The 19,450-nt window shown below is 51.9% G+C and overlaps 1 protein-coding gene across 1 annotated transcript in view; it reads left to right on the forward strand.

Moving 5' to 3' along the window:
• The window catches only part of akap1b (A kinase (PRKA) anchor protein 1b), a 70,677-nt gene extending 51,292 nt beyond the window's left edge, over positions 1 to 19,385 (forward strand). The window contains exons 3-6 of the mRNA XM_072469817.1: positions 8,218 to 8,342; positions 9,995 to 10,121; positions 12,177 to 12,304; positions 18,896 to 19,385. Coding sequence (XP_072325918.1) covers positions 8,218 to 8,342; positions 9,995 to 10,121; positions 12,177 to 12,304; positions 18,896 to 19,126 — 611 coding nt within the window. The 3' untranslated portion in view covers positions 19,127 to 19,385. The remainder of the gene's footprint in view (positions 1 to 8,217; positions 8,343 to 9,994; positions 10,122 to 12,176; positions 12,305 to 18,895) is intronic.
• The last annotated feature ends 65 nt before the right edge of the window (positions 19,386 to 19,450 follow it).

Below are 19,450 nucleotides of genomic sequence, written 5' to 3' on the forward strand. Positions count from 1 at the left end.
GCACCCAATCTAGGTTCTTCCGTTCCCGCCTAATATTGTTATAATTAGCCTTCCCCAATTTAGCACATTCATCCTAGGACAACTCTTATCCTTGTCCACCAGCACTTTAAAACTTACTGAATTGTGGTCACTGTTCCCGAAATGCTCCCCTACTGAAACTTCTACCACCTGGCCGGACTCATTCCCCAATACCAGGTCCAGTACCTCCCCTTTCCTAGTTGGACTGTCTACATATTGTTTGAAGAAGCCCTCCTGGATGCTCCTTACAAACTCTGCCCCGTCTAAGCCCCTGGCACTAAGTGAGTCCCAGTCAATATTGGGGAAGTTGAAGTCTCCCATCACCACAACCCCGTTGTTTTTACTCTTTTCCAAAATCTGTCTACCTATCTGCTCCTCTATCTCCTGCTGGCTGTTGGGAGGCCTGTTGTAAACCCCCAACATTGTGACTGCACCCTTCTTATTCCTGATCTCTACCCATATAGCCTCACTGCCCTCTGAGGTGTCCTCCCGTAGTACAGCTGTGGTATCCTCCCTAACCAGTAGCGCAACTCCACCACCCCTTTTACATCCCCCTCTATCCCGCCTGAAACATCTAAATCCTGGAACGTTTAGCTGCCAATCCTGTCCTTCCCTCAACCAGATCTCTGTAATGGCAACAACATCATAGTTCCAAGTACTAATCCAAGCTCTAAGCTCATCTGCCTTACCCGTAATACTTCTTGCATTAAAACATATGCACTTCAGGCCACCAGACCCGCTGTGTTCAGCAACTTCTCCCTGTCTGCTCTGCCTCAGAGCCACACTGCCCCATGTCCCTAGTTCTCCCTCAATGCTCTCAACTTCTGACCTATTGGTCCTGTGCCCACCCCCCTGCCATACTAATTTAAACCCGCCTGTGTGACACGAGCAAACCTCGCGGCCAGGATATTTATGCCTCTCCAGTTTAGATGCAACCCAACCTTCTTACATAGGTCACACCTGCCCCGGACGAGCTCCCAGTGGTCCAGGTAACGGAAACCCTCCCTCCTACACCGTTCACTCTGGGGAAATTGCTGAATAGCGCATGGGCGATGGACCCTGACAGCATCTGGCTGTATGACAGATGAGAATTTGCCCTCTTAGAATTAGCCGCAGTGTCTCCTGAGTGGAGTGCAAAGGGGATTGGATTGTTAACGGGCCAGGGTTTAGAGAACCCCAAAGTGTATCATGAAGTTCACCTGACCCATAACTTTAAATAGATTTTGGTTAAGGGGAACACAAGGGCCCACTTTACAGGTGTGATGCAACAGAGAGCTAAAAGTATTTTTAAACAAAAAAACAATATTTATTCTATGAATCCAGTTAACATTTTTAAACACACAAAATAAACATCTTCACAACTATCAGCACCAATAATCCCCACAAAGAATACAGTACTCTATAAGTAACCCTTCATCTTTCCTAGCAATATCCATAAGACAGATACCCTCTTTAACACAGATCAGATTTAAATTCTCTACTGAGGGCAGTTATCACTTTTAAATTAGCAAGTGATCTGAAGACATTCCTTTCATGCGGAAAGAAATCAGAATAACACCTGGTTTTCCTGGATGCAGCTCCAAATCTGTAAAACGAAACCCACACACAGACACGCACCAGCTTTTGTTCAAAGCGAAAGTAAAAGCAGACACAGTCCAGCTCTACCCACACTCTGACATCACTGCAGCTACTTGATAAACACCCAATTCTTAAAGGTACACCCACTACAGCTACTTGATAAACACCCATTTCTTAAAGGTACACCCACTGCAGCTATTTGATAAATGTTCATTTCTTAAAGGTACTTTCACATGACAGGCTGTTGGAGGGAAATCTGCTCATGTCCCAGGGCATCACTGCAGCGGTTCCTCAGGGTAGTGTCCCAGTCAGTGCTTCCCATACCGTGTGGCTGCACAATCTGCATCGTACCATGCACAATGAACCGTGGCGTTGGTGTGCGCCAAGCGTGGCTGCACCATACTCCTAAAGGGATCATGCAGCTCAACAAACTGGCTTTGGACACACGTGTGAAATTTAATCCTATTTCCAACCATCTTCTATATTGATGGCCTTCGCTACAGTGCAAGGTTAGAAGTGATGAACTAAATCACCAATTGGACCGTTCTGATTCATTGCTGCATCTCGGATACTGAAGCAGTCTTGGCCCATGTGCACCATAACCTGGGTGACATTCAAGCTTGGGCTGATAAGTGACACGAGCGATTTTGCTGGACAGCAGCTATCTCCCCCTGACATGCTAGCAGTCACCATTGATCCGAGACTTAACTAGACAAGACGGGCGCACACCTCCTGGCTATAAGAGCAGGTCAGATACTTGAGGCCTGAGGAGAGTAACTCTCCTCCTGACTCCCCAAAGCCCGTCCACTATCTGCAAGGCACTATCGCTGGAACTCCCTCCCTAGCAGCACAGTGGGTGTACCTACCTGGTTCAAGAAGACTACTCGCCACATCCTCCAGGATAATTGGGCATGGGCAACACGAGTGATGCTCGTGCCCTGTGAATGAATAAACGCATTAAACTTTGTGTAATTAGACCATTCTTAGCCATGCAGCTAGGCCCAATTTTATATTGATTTCCTTTGCAGTGTCACCCGTTGAGGTACTGATTGAAGGAGATACGTGCTTGATTGAAGTCTACAGGATTAGTATTGGGCTGCAACTTTGGGTTCTTCCATTGAGTTGAACAGGAGGCTAATGTTCATTCAAACCTCCTCTCTGGAATTCATAACATTTAGCTTATATTATAGCTGAATTATTATTTTCTTTTATAAATTTAGAGTACCCAATTCATTTTTTCCAATGAAGGGGCAATTTAGCGTGGCCAATCCACCTAGCCTGCACATCTTTTGGGTTGTGGGGGCGAAACCCACGCAGACACGGGGAGAATGTGCAAACTCCACACGGACAGTGACCCAGAGCCGGGATCGAACCTGGGACCCTGGCGCCGTGTGGCTGCAGTGCTAACCACTGCGCCACCCCTGCTGCCCTTTATAGCTGAATTATTAATCATTTGAGTCCATTGATCAGACTTGTAGAGCAAATGAAGCTCTCTCTGTGGAGATGACCTGACACGGGCCAACAACTGCAGTTCACCAGGTTTGTCCACTTGTGATAGAACATGCAGAAGATTGATTTTTTTGTTGTTGTTGTTTCTGTTGGTCCTTCAATTCACAAACCTCTGTCAACGCCGCCCTTCACCATAGGTGCCACTTGTGGGTGTAAAGACCAGAATATTGGCTAAATAGTGTGGATTTTTTTCACTTAATGTCCTGTTGCTGTATAATCTTTCTTTCATGAAGTTTCCAATTGAGGGGCAATTTGTTGTGGCCAATCCATCTACCCTGCACATTTTTGGGTTGTGGAGGTGAGACCCACGTTGACACGGGGAGAATGTGCAAACTCCACACGGGCAGCGGCCTGTGGCTCCATCTCCTAAATCGGTGTTTACTGATGCACAAGTGGTAGCGTTTCTGAGTGAGGTGGAACCCCAGCTGTTAGCACTGTTTAAAATGTTTTCCTAGCGCTCTGGTGGGTCATTCACTGGCATCTCGCTGCGTGTTAATATGGTGCCTGCCTGCCATTGACTTTGGGGGAACTGTCACAGGATACCTGTATTGATGCTGGCTCTCAGCTGCCTGACTTTATTCTTCCTGGTGTGAAGAGCCCTGTCCCTGATGGCGCTCTGGAAACCAGGCCCCACATCGAGAGAGGGAAAGCCGTCGGCCATCCCCTAGAGACTTCGTTTGGGCCCAAGTTGCCCTTGTAGTTCAGGATTAAGAAATTATTGCTTTCCAAAACAATTAAAAAAAAAAAAAAAAAAAAAAAAAAAAAAATCCTTGTTCCATAGTTGTCTGTGTCTTTTGTCAAAATACTGAATCGCTTCCACCTGCAACGAGACTTGCTGGATTTCTGCTCGGGCGGGGGGGGGGTCACACTGTCTACATTTCCCACATTGGCCACCTTGCACCAAAAGTAGACCATTTGGGGCCCCCCCCCCCAATTTGATTTCACTTCGATCTAGCTAGTCTGCATCTTAACTCCCATCTGTCATACCAGCTGCAAAGTTGACTTCAAGAACTAGCCAAAAAGACACAGATTAGGGTTTTAGTTTAATAAAATGTCAAACCCATCAGGAGTGAAAACACAAGTCCGAAAAGGACAGCCCTCGCTCGCCCCCCTTTCTCCTCGCTCGCCCCCCTTTCTCCTCGCTCGCCCCCCTTTCTCCTCGCTCGCCCCCCCTTTCTCCTCGCTCGCCCCCCCTTTCTCCTCGCTCGCCCCCCCCTTTCTCCTCGCTCGCCCCCCCTTTCTCCTCGCTCGCCGCCCCTTTTTCCTCGCTCGCCCCCCTTTCTCCTCGCTCGCCCCCCTTTCTCCTCGCTCGCCCCCCTTTCTCCTCGCTCGCCCCCCTTTCTCCTCGCTCGCCCCCCTTTCTCCTCGCTTGCCCCCCTTTCTCCTCGCTCGCCCCCCTTTCTCCTCGCTCGCCCCCTTTTCTCCTCGCTCGCCCCCCCTTTCTCCTCGCTCGCCCCCCCTTTCTCCTCGCTCGCCCCCTTTCTCCTCGCTCGCCCCCTTTCTCCTCGCTCGCCCCCCCTTTCTCCTCGCTCGCCCCCCCTTTCTCCTCGCTCGCCCCCCCTTTTTCCTCGCTCGCCCCCCTTTCTCCTCGCTCGCCCCCCTTTCTCCTCGCTCGCCCCCCTTTCTCCTCGCTCGCCCCCCCTTTCTCCTCGCTCGCCCCCCCTTTTTCCTCGCTCGCCCCCCTTTCTCCTCGCTCGCCCCCCCTTTCTCCTCGCTCGCCCCCCTTTCTCCTCGCTCGCCCCCCTTTCTCCTCGCTCGCCCCCCTTTCTCCTCGCTCGCCCCCCTTTCTCCTCGCTCGCCCCCCTTTCTCCTCGCTCGCCCCCCTTTCTCCTCGCTCGCCCCCCTTTCTCCTCGCTCGCCCCCCCTTTCTCCTCGCTCGCCCCCTTTTCTCCTCGCTCGCCCCCCCTTTCTCCTCGCTCGCCCCCCCTTTCTCCTCGCTCGCCCCCCCTTTCTCCTCGCTCGCCCCCCCCTTTCTCCTCGCTCGCCCCCCCTTTCTCCTCGCTCGCCCCCCCGTTCTCCTCGCTCGCCCCCCCGTTCTCCTCGCTCGCCCCCCCCTTTCTCCTCGCTCGCCCCCCCCCTTTCTCCTCGCTCGCCCCCCCCCTTTCTCCTCGCTCGCCCCCCCTTCTCCTCGCTCGCCCCCCCCTCTCCTCGCTCGCCCCCCCTCTCCTCGCTCGCCCCCCCCTTTCTCCTCGCTCGCCCCCCCTTTCTCCTCGCTCGCCCCCCCTTTCTCCTCGCTCGCCCCCCCTTTCTCCTCGCTCGCCCCCCCCTTTCTCCTCGCTCGCCCCCCCTTTCTCCTCGCTCGCCCCCCCTTTCTCCTCGCTCGCCCCCCTTTCTCCTCGCTCGCCCCCCCTTTCTCCTCGCTCGCCCCCCCTTTCTCCTCGCTCGCCCCCCCTTTCTCCTCGCTCGCCCCCCCTTTCTCCTCGCTCGCCCCCCTTTCTCCTCGCTCGCCCCCCTTTCTCCTCGCTCGCCCCCCCTTTCTCCTCGCTCGCCCCCCCTTTCTCCTCGCTCGCCCCCCTTTCTCCTCGCTCGCCCCCCTTTCTCCTCGCTCGCCCCCCTTTCTCCTCGCTCGCCCCCCTTTCTCCTCGCTCGCCCCCCCTTTCTCCTCGCTCGCCCCCCCTTTCTCCTCGCTCGCCCCCCCTTTCTCCTCGCTCGCCCCCCCTTTCTCCTCGCTCGCCCCCCCTTTCTCCTCGCTCGCCCCCCCTTTCTCCTCGCTCGCCCCCCCTTTCTCCTCGCTCGCCCCCCCTTTCTCCTCGCTCGCCCCCCCTTTCTCCTCGCTCGCCCCCCCTTTCTCCTCGCTCGCCCCCCCTTTCTCCTCGCTCGCCCCCCCCTTTCTCCTCGCTCGCCCCCCCTTTCTCCTCGCTCGCCCCCCCTTTCTCCTCGCTCGCCCCCCCTTTCTCCTCGCTCGCCCCCCCCTTTCTCCTCGCTCGCCCCCCCCTTTCTCCTCGCTCGCCCCCCCTTTCTCCTCGCTCGCCCCCCCTTTCTCCTCGCTCGCCCCCCCTTTCTCCTCGCTCGCCCCCCCTTTCTCCTCGCTCGCCCCCCCTTTCTCCTCGCTCGCCCCCCCTTTCTCCTCGCTCGCCCCCCCTTTCTCCTCGCTCGCCCCCCCTTTCTCCTCGCTCGCCCCCCCGTTCTCCTCGCTCGTCCCCCCGTTCTCCTCGCTCGCCCCCCCGTTCTCCTCGCTCGCCCCCCCCTTTCTCCTCGCTCGCCCCCCCTTTCTCCTCGCTCGCCCCCCCTTTCTCCTCGCTCGCCCCCCCCTTTCTCCTCGCTCGCCCCCCCCTTCTCCTCGCTCGCCCCCCCCTCTCCTCGCTCGCCCCCCCTTTCTCCTCGCTCGCCCCCCCTTTCTCCTCGCTCGCCCCCCCTTTCTCCTCGCTCGCCCCCCCTTTCTCCTCGCTCGCCCCCCCTTTCTCCTCGCTCGCCCCCCCTTTCTCCTCGCTCGCCCCCCCTTTCTCCTCGCTCGCCCCCCCTTTCTCCTCGCTCGCCCCCCTTTCTCCTCGCTCGCCCCCCTTTCTCCTCGCTCGCCCCCCCTTTCTCCTCGCTCGCCCCCCCTTTCTCCTCGCTCGCCCCCCCTTTCTCCTCGCTCGCCCCCCCTTTCTCCTCGCTCGCCCCCCCTTTCTCCTCGCTCGCCCCCCCTTTCTCCTCGCTCGCCCCCCCTTTCTCCTCGCTCGCCCCCCCTTTCTTCTCGCTCGCCCCCCCTTTCTCCTCGCTCGCCCCCCCTTTCTCCTCGCTCGCCCCCCCTTTCTCCTCGCTCGCCCCCCCTTTCTCCTCGCTCGCCCCCCCTTTCTCCTCGCTCGCCCCCCCTTTCTCCTCGCTCGCCCCCCCTTTCTCCTCGCTCGCCCCCCCTTTCTCCTCGCTCGCCCCCCCTTTCTCCTCGCTCGCCCCCCCTTTCTCCTCGCTCGCCCCCCCTTTCTCCTCGCTCGCCCCCCCTTTCTCCTCGCTCGCCCCCCCTTTCTCCTCGCTCGCCCCCCCTTTCTCCTCGCTCGCCCCCCCTTTCTCCTCGCTCGCCCCCCCTTTCTCCTCGCTCGCCCCCCCTTTCTCCTCGCTCGCCCCCCCTTTCTCCTCGCTCGCCCCCCCTTTCTCCTCGCTCGCCCCCCCTTTCTCCTCGCTCGCCCCCCCCTTCTCCTCGCTCGCCCCCCCCTTCTCCTCGCTCGCCCCCCCCTTCTCCTCGCTCGCCCCCCCCCCTCTCCTCGCTCGCCCCCCCCCCCTCTCCTCGCTCGCCCCCCCCCTTTCTCCTTTCTCCTCGCTCGCCCCCCCCCTTTCTCCTTTCTCCTCGCTCGCTCCCCCCCTTTCTCCTTTCTCCTCGCTCGCTCCCTCATGCTCCCAATGTTGCTTCTGACTGGGGGGACATGTGAATAGGAGAGGGGAGTGGGGGGTGTCTGGGAGTGTGACCTATGTATTATTCCTTGGGAGATGGTTTACCTCTTCAGGGACTGTACAGGTAAGTTTAAGAATCTGCCAGGCGGGTCAGCATGATGACGCAGTGGGTTAGCACTGCCGCCTCACGGCGCCGAGGTCCCAGGTTCGATCCCAGCTCTGGCTCACTCTCCGTGTGGAGTTTGCGCATTCTCCCCCACAACCCAAAGGCTAAATTGCTCCTTAATTGGAAAAAAATGAATTGGGTACTCTAAATTTATTTTTAAACACAGAATCTGCCCGGTGGGCTGATTGCGAGACCAACACTCAATGTAATTTTTATCTAAAGTTTGATGCGTAGTTGGCACTTGCGGCTGTGATGTCCAGGGTGGGGGAGAATGGCCAGCAATGTGATACAGGCTGCCCTCTGGTTCCTTCATGATCTTTGTGTATCTGCACCTGAACCCGGGACCAGATCATGTCCTTGCCCAGTCTTCTGGCACTCCACCCCCCCTAACTGGTGACATCCGGTAGCAATCAGAAGATGAACCCTACCTTACTCACCTCCCTTTCCAGGGCTCCCCCTCCATCAGTTGACCCCATAACAGGAGTGTGTTCACCGCTGGGAGCTTGGTCAGCTACTTCGCTCTGCTACACTCATTGTTGCAATGTTTCAAACTGTTACAGCAGTTCTGCAACATGCGATTATGTACAGTACTTGTTTCCGTTGCATATTGAAGGGTTTTGTTTCAATGAATTTGCCAGGTTCCGATGTAAATAGTATGGATTCAAATGATAGTGGCTGCAATGCAGGTGGAGTGGATGGGGCTGCTTTGAACGCAACACCAGATAAAACAGAGCTCGCCGTCTGGGAGATACAAGTACCAAAGGTAAAACTACAAGGAATGTTTAGTGCGGGATTTTCTCTGGGATGGAGTCTGTTCCTATTTACACGTTGTGCCACACAATCTAAAATGCTCGAGGGTTACCTGGGGCGCAGTCTGGGCAATCGGTGCCTTTTCTTTTTGCCTTCCGAAGGTATTCCAAATGTAATGCTATGTTCAAACGAGAGAGGACTGCACTTGTTGGCATTTTGCTCACCTCGCTCATTTTATTTATTTATTTTTAAATTTATGACACGAGCCCTCAGCTAAATTTCTGGAGGCTAGAGGATTTATAATCGGTGTCAAATCTGTTAGTTAGTCCAAACTTCACTTGAGTGTTTTGAAGAGACACTGAGGTCACCTTGTGGTAAATGGTCGCTATTGCAAGTAACTCTCTGAATCATTTCTATAGTTAGACTGGTGACACTGGTTCTAGGCAACGGTAGTCGACCTGTTTTAATGAGCCTCACGAGGGAAAGGAGAGAATGTATCCAAGAGATTACTTCGAGTTTAGTTTGTATATTGTTTTATTTGAGGAGAGAAGAATGCAGGTAGCCAGTTGCCCCTTCTTCTTTTGGTGTGTACCTGGTCTGTCGCTAAGCGAAACCGCTGGAGAGAAATCCTGTGCGTAGCTGTTGAGTTTTTACTTGCGCAGCTGAATGTTGCTGGGCTGTAATTAAGGGCTGCAAGTCTTTTTTTTCTAATTAAGGGGTACTTTAGCGTGCCCAACCCACCTACCCTGCACATCTTTGGGTTGTGGGGATGCGACCCACACAGATACGGGGCGAATGTGCAAACTCCACACAGACAGTGACCCGGGGCCGGGATCGAACACGGGTCCTCGGCGGCGTGAGGCAGCAGTGCTAACCACTGCGTCACCCTGCCGCCCAAGGACTGCAAGTCCTGAAAGAGTATTGTGATTTGAATCCCCTTTACTAGTTGGGCGCTAGTTTGGGGCAATCTGGAAAATGGAGTCCGCTTCTGGGTGCCACACTTGGGGAAAGATGTGAAAGTATTGGCGAGAGTGCAGAGAGATTCTCAAGAATGATTCCTGGGGAAAACAACTGGCGCTATGAGGAGAGGTTGGGACAGTTTTCCTTGGCGAAAAGAAGAACGAGAGGAGACAGGATAGAGGTATTCAAGATCCTGAAGGGTATAGATGGGGTAAATAGTGAGGAACTCTAGAGCATCAAGAACTAGAGGGAACAGATTCAAAATTATTGGCGAAAGGAGTAGAAGTGATGGGAGGAAAATAATTTTCACCCCAAAGGGTGGTTGGTGTATTGGACGAACCTCCCGGGAAGGTGGTGGAAACGGGTCCGATTTGACGTGTTAACAAGTGGGTCGGATTGCTATGTGAAAAGAGGGAGTGGAAGATTACAGGGTTAAGGCAGGGGCGTGGGACAAGGTGGAATGCTCTGAGAGGCGGTGCAGACTCTGGGCCGAATCGTCGCTTCCTGGGCTGTTGAAGATTGCGATTTTCCTTTGGCACAGACCTCTCAGTAGGTCGGCAGTGAAGACAATGGGAGAAAACCCGAATTCTGAGGAGTGCTGAAATTCGAGCTGCTTTTGTTTGAGATATTGGTGTTGTTTGAAATATTCCTCCGGGACAATCCTGTAATTCCTAATTTGTGCCCTTGTTGCCTTTCTCTTCACAGCACTTGGTTGGGCGGTTAATTGGGAAACAAGGGAGGTATGTGAGCTTCTTAAAACAGACCTCCGGCGCCAAGATTTACATATCCACACTGCCTTACACACAAGATTTCCAGATTTGCCATATAGAAGGTAGGTGAGCAGCGAGTTTAACGCCTGCAGGTTTTGTGTGTCAATCTTTCTCGGGTATGCAGGCTGCAAAACTGATTTCCCTCCCAAGGTGCCACCCGTGGTTTAGTGGGTAGCAGTTGTGCCTTTTTGAGTCGGCTGGTTGAGAGTTTGAGCCCCACACCAGGAACTATAATCTGACTCTTGATTTGTAGTACTTGAGGGAGTGCTGCGCTGTTGGAGGATACTGTCTTCAGGATGAGACATTAGCAGTCTGCAATCGGGTGAACATAAAAAGTCTCCAATATTGTGGCCAATATTTATCTCTCCACCAATATCCAACAGACTATCTACTTATTTATCAGATTGTGGGAACTTGCCATGTGCAAATTGGCTGTTGTAATGCTACTTCCTACATTACAACCACTTTGGTTGTAAACTTCTTTGGGAAGTCCTGAGGTCATAAAGACGCTACGTTAAAAATGCATCTTTTTTTTTTTTTACATTCTTAATTGTGCCTCCCAATGTGAATCTGGATGTGGAAAGGGGCCAGTGAACTGTTTCCTCGGCAGTATTGTCAGCAGGACTTTTTCGAAAATCTTTCCAGTTGAGGAAAAGTTAAAGGAGTAGAAAGTTCTCCAAAATTGAACTTGACTCGGAATGTTGCGCGTACACGATGCAACAATGAGAGAAGCAGCTCAAGTACGTTGAATCTGTCTGAGACATGCCAGGCCCTGGTGTTGAGCACAGCTGAGGTTCAATGCTAGGGTATTCAAAACCTAGAAGGGAACTTTGGAATGTCTGCTCTTCACTGTGTTTTTGCAATCAATATGATGAGGAAATATGAGAAGGATGACCCAGACTATTTGTGATGAACAAAATACAAGTTTATTACACGGTAAAAGTCAATTAAATGGCTACTTACAATATATTTAAAGTTACCCAGTACCAAGCCCTCTATTTGTCTACCTTCGGAGCAAACCCCCCCCCCCCCCAAAAACAACAACCCATAGGTTCTAAACCATAAGCAAAATCAGGCAACAGTTACGGCACCAAAATGTGTTGGGGTTGCTTCCAATAAGGAATAAAGGCAAATAGTTTCTCAAAACAGGCTCTCTCCAGACAGAACTTGTTGGGAGTGAACACCACTTCCTGCTCTGTGGACTGCGTAGGGTGAATTTGCTTCTGAAGTACTGTCTTTCGTTTTGACCTCGCCTTACTGAACTAACCTTCTCGGATGTCGCCCGTAATGACCTTTATTACAAAAGTTTTTTTAAATGTACATGTGAACTCTACCCCCATCTTCCAATGTTACCAAACCTGCCTCCGGTAAGCACTGGTTCCCAGTGTTCTTATGCTAATCAGCATATCAGAGCCCTAGTTCTATCAACTCGGATAATTTGTGTCTCTCCCATCTCAAAATATCAGTTTATTTTCCCTCCAAAATACATTCCCAACTATTGAATTTCTTTTTTCCATCGTATCACAATCATTGGTCGTTGGTCGCATGATCTCTGGGAGAACCTGGGGATAAGTTTAGGAATAACTTGGGAGCAGGAACGATCAAGCTTGTGGTTGCAGTCTTTTCAGCCAGGGTCCCACTCTGGGATCCTCCCGCCCAGATATAACACCAACTTGGATTGCACCAAACTGAAGTATCGATTTGTCTCCACTGAGTCGGGTGTTGAGTGATCGAAAGCCCGCTGCGGAGTTGAGCACATGATCTGAGCTGGCGGTTCAAGTGCCGCATTGTCGGACGTACCACCTTTCCGATGAGACTTTCCACTGACGCCACATCTGTTTTGCTCAGCAGGGTGTCGCAGATCTCGTGAAACTATTCAGTGTGGAGTTGGGGCGTTGCTTCAGTGTCTGAGCTAACATTCCACTGATCCTGCCCAAAACTCAGCTCTGGTTATTTTTTACTATTTTGGCATCTTTTCCCGGTGTAAATTGGCTGCCACCTTCGCCTACAAAACGATCGGTTAGAAAACATTTTTTCGGTGTCCTGGGGACATGATTCACTTTTTTTATTCAAGGAAGCATTTGAATTCAAATTTGTTTCTTTCTCCTCCTGAACAGGTAATCAGCACCAGGTAGATAAAGCACTTAGCCTGGTCGGAAAGAAGTTTAAAGAACTGGATCTTCGGAATCTATATGTCGCCCCTCCTCCTCCTATGACACTACCTTCATTACCCATAACTTCGTGGGTAAGCATTGTTGTTGACTGTGGGATATCAATTGTGCGTGTTATTTCGCTGCAGTTGTAAGGGGGCTGTCCTTTTCGGACTTGTGTTTTCGCTCCTGATGGGTTTGACATTTTATTAAACTAAAACCCTAATCTGTGTCTTTTTGGCTAGTTCTTGACGTCAGGTGTGAGACTCTGATCACGAAAATGACATCCGTAAATATTCCTATTTCAGTCCAGACCACTGGATCGAACCCTGTTCAAGGACCATTAAACAGCATGACTACAGATCAGTTAGTGCCTCTGTTATGGGCCAGCTCAATGCATGGTGCAAAGTATTTGCAGCACACAAATAGGCCAGTTGGCAGCACGGTAGCATTGTGGATAGCACAATTGCTTCACAGCTCCAGGGTCCCAGGTTAGATACCGGCTTGGGTGACTGTCTGTGCGGAGTCTGCACATCCTCCCCGTGTGTGTGGATTTCCTCCGGGTGCTCCGGTTTCCGCGCTCAGTCCAAAGATGTGCAGGTTAGGTGGATTGGCCATGATAAATTACCCTTAGTGTCCAAAATTGCCCTTGGTGTTGGGTGGGGTTACTGGGATAGGGTGCAGGTGTTGACCTTGGGTAGGGTGCTCTTTCCAAGAGCCGGTGCAGACTCGATGGGCCGAATGGCCTCCTTTTGCACTGTAAATTCTATGATAAAACGTCAAACTGGTGTTTATGCTCTGCACGTGCCGCCTCCTACCCATCATCCCACCCCCACCTGCCCAGCTATTTCCCGCGTTGTCTCGCTTCCCTTTGCCTCACCCACCCCCTGTGGTAGAGTTCTAACGTTGTAGCCAATCTCTGGACAAAGATATTTCTCCTGAATTCACAATTGGATTTGGTGATTATCCTGTGTTTCAGAAGCTAGTCCTGGTCATCTCTATGCCTAGTCTACCAACCCTCTCATAATAATGAAGACCTCTAGCAGGTTACCCCACTGGTCCTCCTCTCTCTCCTTGAGAAAAGAACCCCGATTTTGAGTTGAGCCAGCATGGATTTGTTAAAGCCAATTCATGTTTGGTGCACCTAAATAAACACCCATATAATGTTTGTGTGGCAGGTTTATCACAAGTGACATAAGATGACAAAGAGTCAGACAGCACAGAAAATTCAGCTCTTATCTGTGCTGGTCAAAAACAACCACCTGATTATTCTAATCTCACTTCCCAGCACTTGTCCCACAGCCTTGTATGCCCGGGAATCACAACTGCACATCTGAATACGACTTAAATGGGGCAGCACGGCGGCGCACCCCCCCCCCCCCCCCCCCCCCCACAACCCAAAGGTGTGCAGGCTAGGTGGATTGGCCACGCTAAATTGGAAAAAATGAATTTTTTAATAATAAATACTTCTTAAATGTTATGCCTCCAAGACCCTTTCAGGCAGCAAGTTCCAGACTCCCACCATCCTTTGCGTGATAAAGCTTTTCCTCACATCCCCTCTAAACCTCCCGCTCCTTACCTTAAATCTCAGCCCCTGGTCATTGATCCCTCCACCAAGGGGAAAAGGTTTCTTTCTGTCTACTCTATTCATGTCCCTCATAATTTTATACATCTCAATCGTGCCACACTTCAGTCTCTGCTCCAAGGCCAACAACCTCAGTCTATCTAGTCTCTCTTCATCACTATAAAACTCCAGCCCAGGCAGCATCCTGGTAAATCTCCTCTGCACCCTTTCCAGTGGCTGTCATATCCCTCCTATGTGGATTCCTGAACTGCACACAATACTCTAGCTGCGGCCTAACCAAGGTTTTGTATAGTTCCAGCATAACCTCCCTGCTCTTTTTTTTTTTTTTTGAAATATATTTTATTGAAATTTTTCGTTCACAATTTTTTCCCCTTACACGTCAAACATAAAGAAAATTTAACAGTACATGTAACATGATAACCACAATCTAATAAAGAGTAACTAACCCACATGGTAAACTAATCAATTAACATAAAATGAAACTCCCCCCCCCCCCCCCCCCCCCCTGGGTTGCTGCTGCTGGCCATCTATCTTCCCTCTAACGTTCCGCTAGGTAGTCGAGGAATGGTTGCCACCTTCTGGTGAACCCTTGAGCCGATCCTCTCAGTGCAAACTTAATCTGCTCCAGTTTTATGAACCCCGCCATATCGTTTATCCAGGCCTCCAGTCCGGGGGGGTTTCGCTTCCTTCCACATGAGTAAAATCCTACGCCGGGCTACTAGGGACGCAAAGGCCACAACGTCGGCCTCTTTCGCCTCCTGCACTCGCGGCTCATCCGCAACTCCAAATAGAGCTAACCCCCAGCCTGGTTTGACCCGGACCTTCACCACCTTCGAGATCACTCGCATCACTCCCTTCCAATACCCCTCCAGTGCCGAGCACGACCAAAACATATGTGTGTGGTTTGCCGGGCTTCCCCCGCACCTCCCACACTGGTCCTCCACTCCGAAGATCCTGCTCAACCTTGCTCCCGTTATGTGTGCTCTATGTAGCACCTTAAATTGAATCAGGCTAAGCCTGGCACACGAAGAGGAATTTACCCTGCTTAGGGCATCAGCCCACAGACCCTCCTCTATCTCCTCCCCGAGCTGCTCTTCCCACTTTCCTTTCAGTTCGCCCACCAGCTCCTCCCCCTCCTCTCTCATCTCTCGGTATATCTCTGACACATTGCCCTCCCCGACCCACACCCCCGAGAGCATTCTATCCTGGATCCCCTAAGACCATAAGACATAGGAGCGGAAGTAAGGCCATTCGGCCCATCGAGTCCACTCCGCCATTCAATCATGGCTGATTTCAACTCCATTTACCCGCTCTCTCTCCATAGCCCTTAATTCCTCGAAATCAAGAATTTATCAACTTCTGTCTTAAAGACACTCAGCGTCCCGGCCTCCACCGCCCTCTGTGGCAATGAATTCCACAGACCCACCACTCTCTGGCTGAAGAGATTTCTCCTCATCTCTGTTCTAAAGTGACTCCCTTTTATTCTAAGGCTGTGCCCCCGGGTCCTAGTCTCCCCTGCTAATGGAAACAACTTCCCTACATCCACCCTATCTAAGCCATTCATTGGCTCCCTGTGTCGGGAGCAATGGAAATTCCCTCCCCTGTTGTCTTGTGAACGCCCTCACCTGCATATACCTAAAGAAATTTCCCCGGGGCAGCTTATACTTTTCCTCCAACGCTCCCAAGCTCGCAAACGTCCCGTCTATAAATAAATCTCCCACCCTCCTAATTCCCAACTGGTGCCAGCTCTGGAATCCTCCATCCATCCTCCCTGGGGCAAACCTATGGTTGTTCCTAATTGGGGACCCCACCAGGGCTCCCAGCACTTCTCTCTGTCGCCTCCATTGTCCCCAGATATTTAATGTTGCCGCCACCACTGGGTTCGTGGTAAATGTTTTTGGTGAGAACGGTAGTGGCGCCGTCACCAGCGCCTCTAGACTCGTCCCTTTACAGGACTTTCTCTCTAGTCTTTTCCACGCTGCTCCCTCTCCCTCTATCATCCATTTACAGATCATCGCCACATTGGCGGCCCAATAGTCGCCCAAATTCGGCAGCGCCGGTCCCCCTCTGTCTCTACTACGCTGAAGGAACCCCCTCCTTACCCTCGGAACTTTCCCTGCCCACACGAAGCTCGTGATGCTCCTGTCTAGTTTTTTAAAGAAGGCCCTAGTGATCAGTATAGGGAGACATTGGAATACAAATAGGAACCTCGGGAGGACCATCATCTTAATTGCCTGCACCCTGCCCGCCAGTGACAGTGGCTGCATGTCCCACCTCTTGAAGTCCTCTTCCATTTGTTCCACCAGTCGTGTCAGATTAAGTCTGTGCAAGGTTCCCCAGCTCCTGGCTATCTGAATCCCCAGGTATCGAAAGTTTCTTTCCACTTTCCTTAAAGGCAGGCCATCTATCCCTCTACTCTGGTCCCCAGGGTGTATCATGAAAGGTTCACTCTTCCCCATGTTAAGCCTATATCCCGAGAAATCTCCGAACTCCCTCAATATCTGCATGACCTCTGTCATCCCCCCCCCCACTGGGTCCGTCACATACAACAGTAGGTCATCCGCGTAGAGTGACACTCGGTGTTCCTCTCCCCCTCTAATCACCCCTCTCCATTTTCTGGAGTCTCTCAGCGCTATGGCCAGTGGTTCAATTGCCAACGCGAACAGTAATGGAGATAGCGGGCATCCCTGTCTTGTTCCCCTGTATAGTCGGAAATACTCCAATCTTTGCCGACCCGTGACCACACTTGCCGTTGGAGCCCCATAGAGGAGTTTGACCCAGCTAATAAACCCGTCCCCGAACCCGAACCTCCTCAGCACCTCCCATAGATACTCCCACTCCACCCTATCAAAAGCCTTCTCTGCATCCATTGCCGCCACTATCTCTGCCTCCCCCTCTACTGGGGGCATCATTATCACCCCTAATAGCTGTCGCACGTTGACATTTAGTTGTCTCCCCTTTACGAATCCTGTCTGGTCTTCGTGCACCACCCCTGGGACACTGTCCTCTATCCTCGTTGCCAGCACCTTTGCTAGCAATTTGGCGTCCACATTTAGTAGTGAAATAGGCCTATAGGACCCGCACTGCAGCGGATCTTTATCCCGCTTCAAAATTAGCGATATCATCGCCTCCGACATTGTCAGGGGTAGAGTTCCCCCTTCTCTGGCCTCGTTAAAAGTCCTCACCAACAGCGGGGCCAGCAGGTCCACATATTTTCTATAAAATTCCACCGGGAACCCATCTGGTCCCGGAGCCTTCCCTGCCTACATGTTCCCCAGCCCCTTGGTAACCTCGTCCACCCCAATTGGAGCCCCCAGGCCTTCCACCTCCTGCTCCTCCACCCTCGGGAACCTTAATTGGTCCAGAAACTGCCGCATCTCCTCTTTTCCCTCCGGGGGTTGGGACCTATAAAGTCTTTCGTAAAAGGTCTTAAACACCCCGTTTATCTTCCCTGCTCTCTGCACCGTAGCTCCCTTTTCGTCTCTAATTCCCCCTATCTCCCTCGCCGCTGTCCTCTTTCGCAGCTGATGGGCCAACAGGCGACTAGCCTTTTCCCCATCTTCATACCTCATCCCCTGTGCCTTCCTCCACAGCACCTCCGCCCTCCTGGTGGTCAGAAGGTCGAACTCCGTCTGGAGTCGTCGTCTCTCCCTGTACAGTCCCTCCTCCGGGGTCTCTGCAAATTCTCTGTCCACCCTTAAGATCTCCCCCAGTAATCTTTCCCTTTCCTTGGCCTCTGTTTTCCCTTTGTGGGCCCTGATGGAGATCAGCTCTCCTCTGACCACCGCCTTTAGTGCTTCCCATACCACTCCCACTCGGACCTCCCCGTCGTCATTGGCCTCCAGGTATCTCTCGATACATCCCCGCACTCTTCCACAGACTCCCTCATCCGCCAACAATCCCACATCTAATCGCCAGAGTGTACGCTGCTCCCTCTCCTCTCCTAGATCTGGATCTATCTAACCCTGGGTCCAGCACGGTGTTGAAGTCTCCCCCCCATTATCAAGTTTCCTACCTCCAGGTTCGGTATACGTCCCAGCATCTGCTTCATGAATCCCGCATCATCCCAATTCGGGGCATATACGTTAACCAACACAACCTCCATTCCCTCCAGCCTGCCACTCACCATTACATATCAGCATTGAGTTCCAAATTCCCACCACCGCCTTGTGAGGGTTTCTCCTCAATCACCACTAAACCTCCTGCCCCTTATCAAATCTATGCCCCCTGGTTATTAACCCCTTCCTTTTGTACCCTATCTATGTCCCTCCGGATTAGGGTGCCTAATCTGAATTTACTTTCCCATTGGTTGTCTGCCAAATGATGACTTTAAAGATTTGAGAAGGACTTGGTTAGTGGAATGGAGAGTCCGGCACTAATGCTATTGTGAGAGCCTCCAGCCTGAAATGGACCACAAACCTGCAACTCCTGAGCGGCGGGGGGGGGGATAGGAATGTCGGAATCCGAACAGAACATTGCTTGTGTGAAGGAAATGATGCTGCAATGTCCATTAAACCATCGCAGCATCTCAGCAAGGGCTTTAGCTCAGGTGACAAGATGCAATTAAATTGTGGGAGAGTGTGAAGAAGTAAACTTTTGGGTCTAATCGCAAGGCATGGAAGAGTTTACTTGCTGGTAAGCTTGTCAAACAAGGTGACCTGAGTTTAAAGCACTTATTCACCTAATTTTAGAATACTTGCTTTGATTAAGTCCTGCGGCGCTACAGCCAGTAACGATCCGAAATTGCATAGCCAACGAAAACACTTAAAATCTGTTCCAGACGAGACAAATAAATGTCATGGTTCGGTGATGGGCGAACTGAAGTGCTCCTTAGCAGGGAACTGTCTCAAATTTGCAGCGATAAAAGGTCTCTTGCTGTGACACAGCCTTCTGAAGGTCTGTTTTTGAGTCGATTATTGAACACTTTTTTTATATATCTATTTTTTTTTAATGTGGGTTTAAAGAAAACCTTCATGCCTAGCTTGAAGGCCCGGAGCTGAAACTTGTCCAGAGATGGGCACATATTCTGCATTGACCTGCAATTACTTTGTCTTCCCATTAGCATCCAATTGAAATTCTCTCCATTTTTTTCCACCGACAGCTCATGCTTCCAGATGGTGTAACCGTTGATGTGCTAGTGGTGAATATAGTCAACGCTGGGCACATGTTTCTCCAGCAGCATACGCACCCCACCTGCCATGTACTACGCAACATGGATCAGCAAATGTTCCTCCTTTACTCTCAGCCAGGAATCCCAACACTAACACCGCCTTTAGAAGTTAAGTGCTTCTCGTCTTTGACTAATGAATTCATTTGGATCAGGGAGCAATAGTTGACCTTGACGCAAGTCATATGCCCGAGTATGTGAGCACGTCCGGTTTGCCTGTGTCGTGGATTATATCTCTCTGCCTGCACTGGTTCTGAGGCCAGTTGCGAGCGACCACTTGCTCCTGCATCTGACCAGCTGATCCGGGGCACTTCCCAAACTGTGGCTCAAAGCCTCACCGTGTGGAGCGACTGCGCGCTGTGCAGCGTGACGCCTGGTTTCACATTTGGCTGAATCTAACTCTTGATGTTTGACTGGGGAATCGGAATCTCTTCCCCCTGCCCCCCCCCCCCCCCCCCGGGGCTTTTTGAGAACGAGAATCGTGTATCA

Source organism: Scyliorhinus torazame, chromosome 12, assembly GCF_047496885.1.
Source record: "Scyliorhinus torazame isolate Kashiwa2021f chromosome 12, sScyTor2.1, whole genome shotgun sequence".
NCBI lineage: Eukaryota > Metazoa > Chordata > Chondrichthyes > Carcharhiniformes > Scyliorhinidae > Scyliorhinus > Scyliorhinus torazame.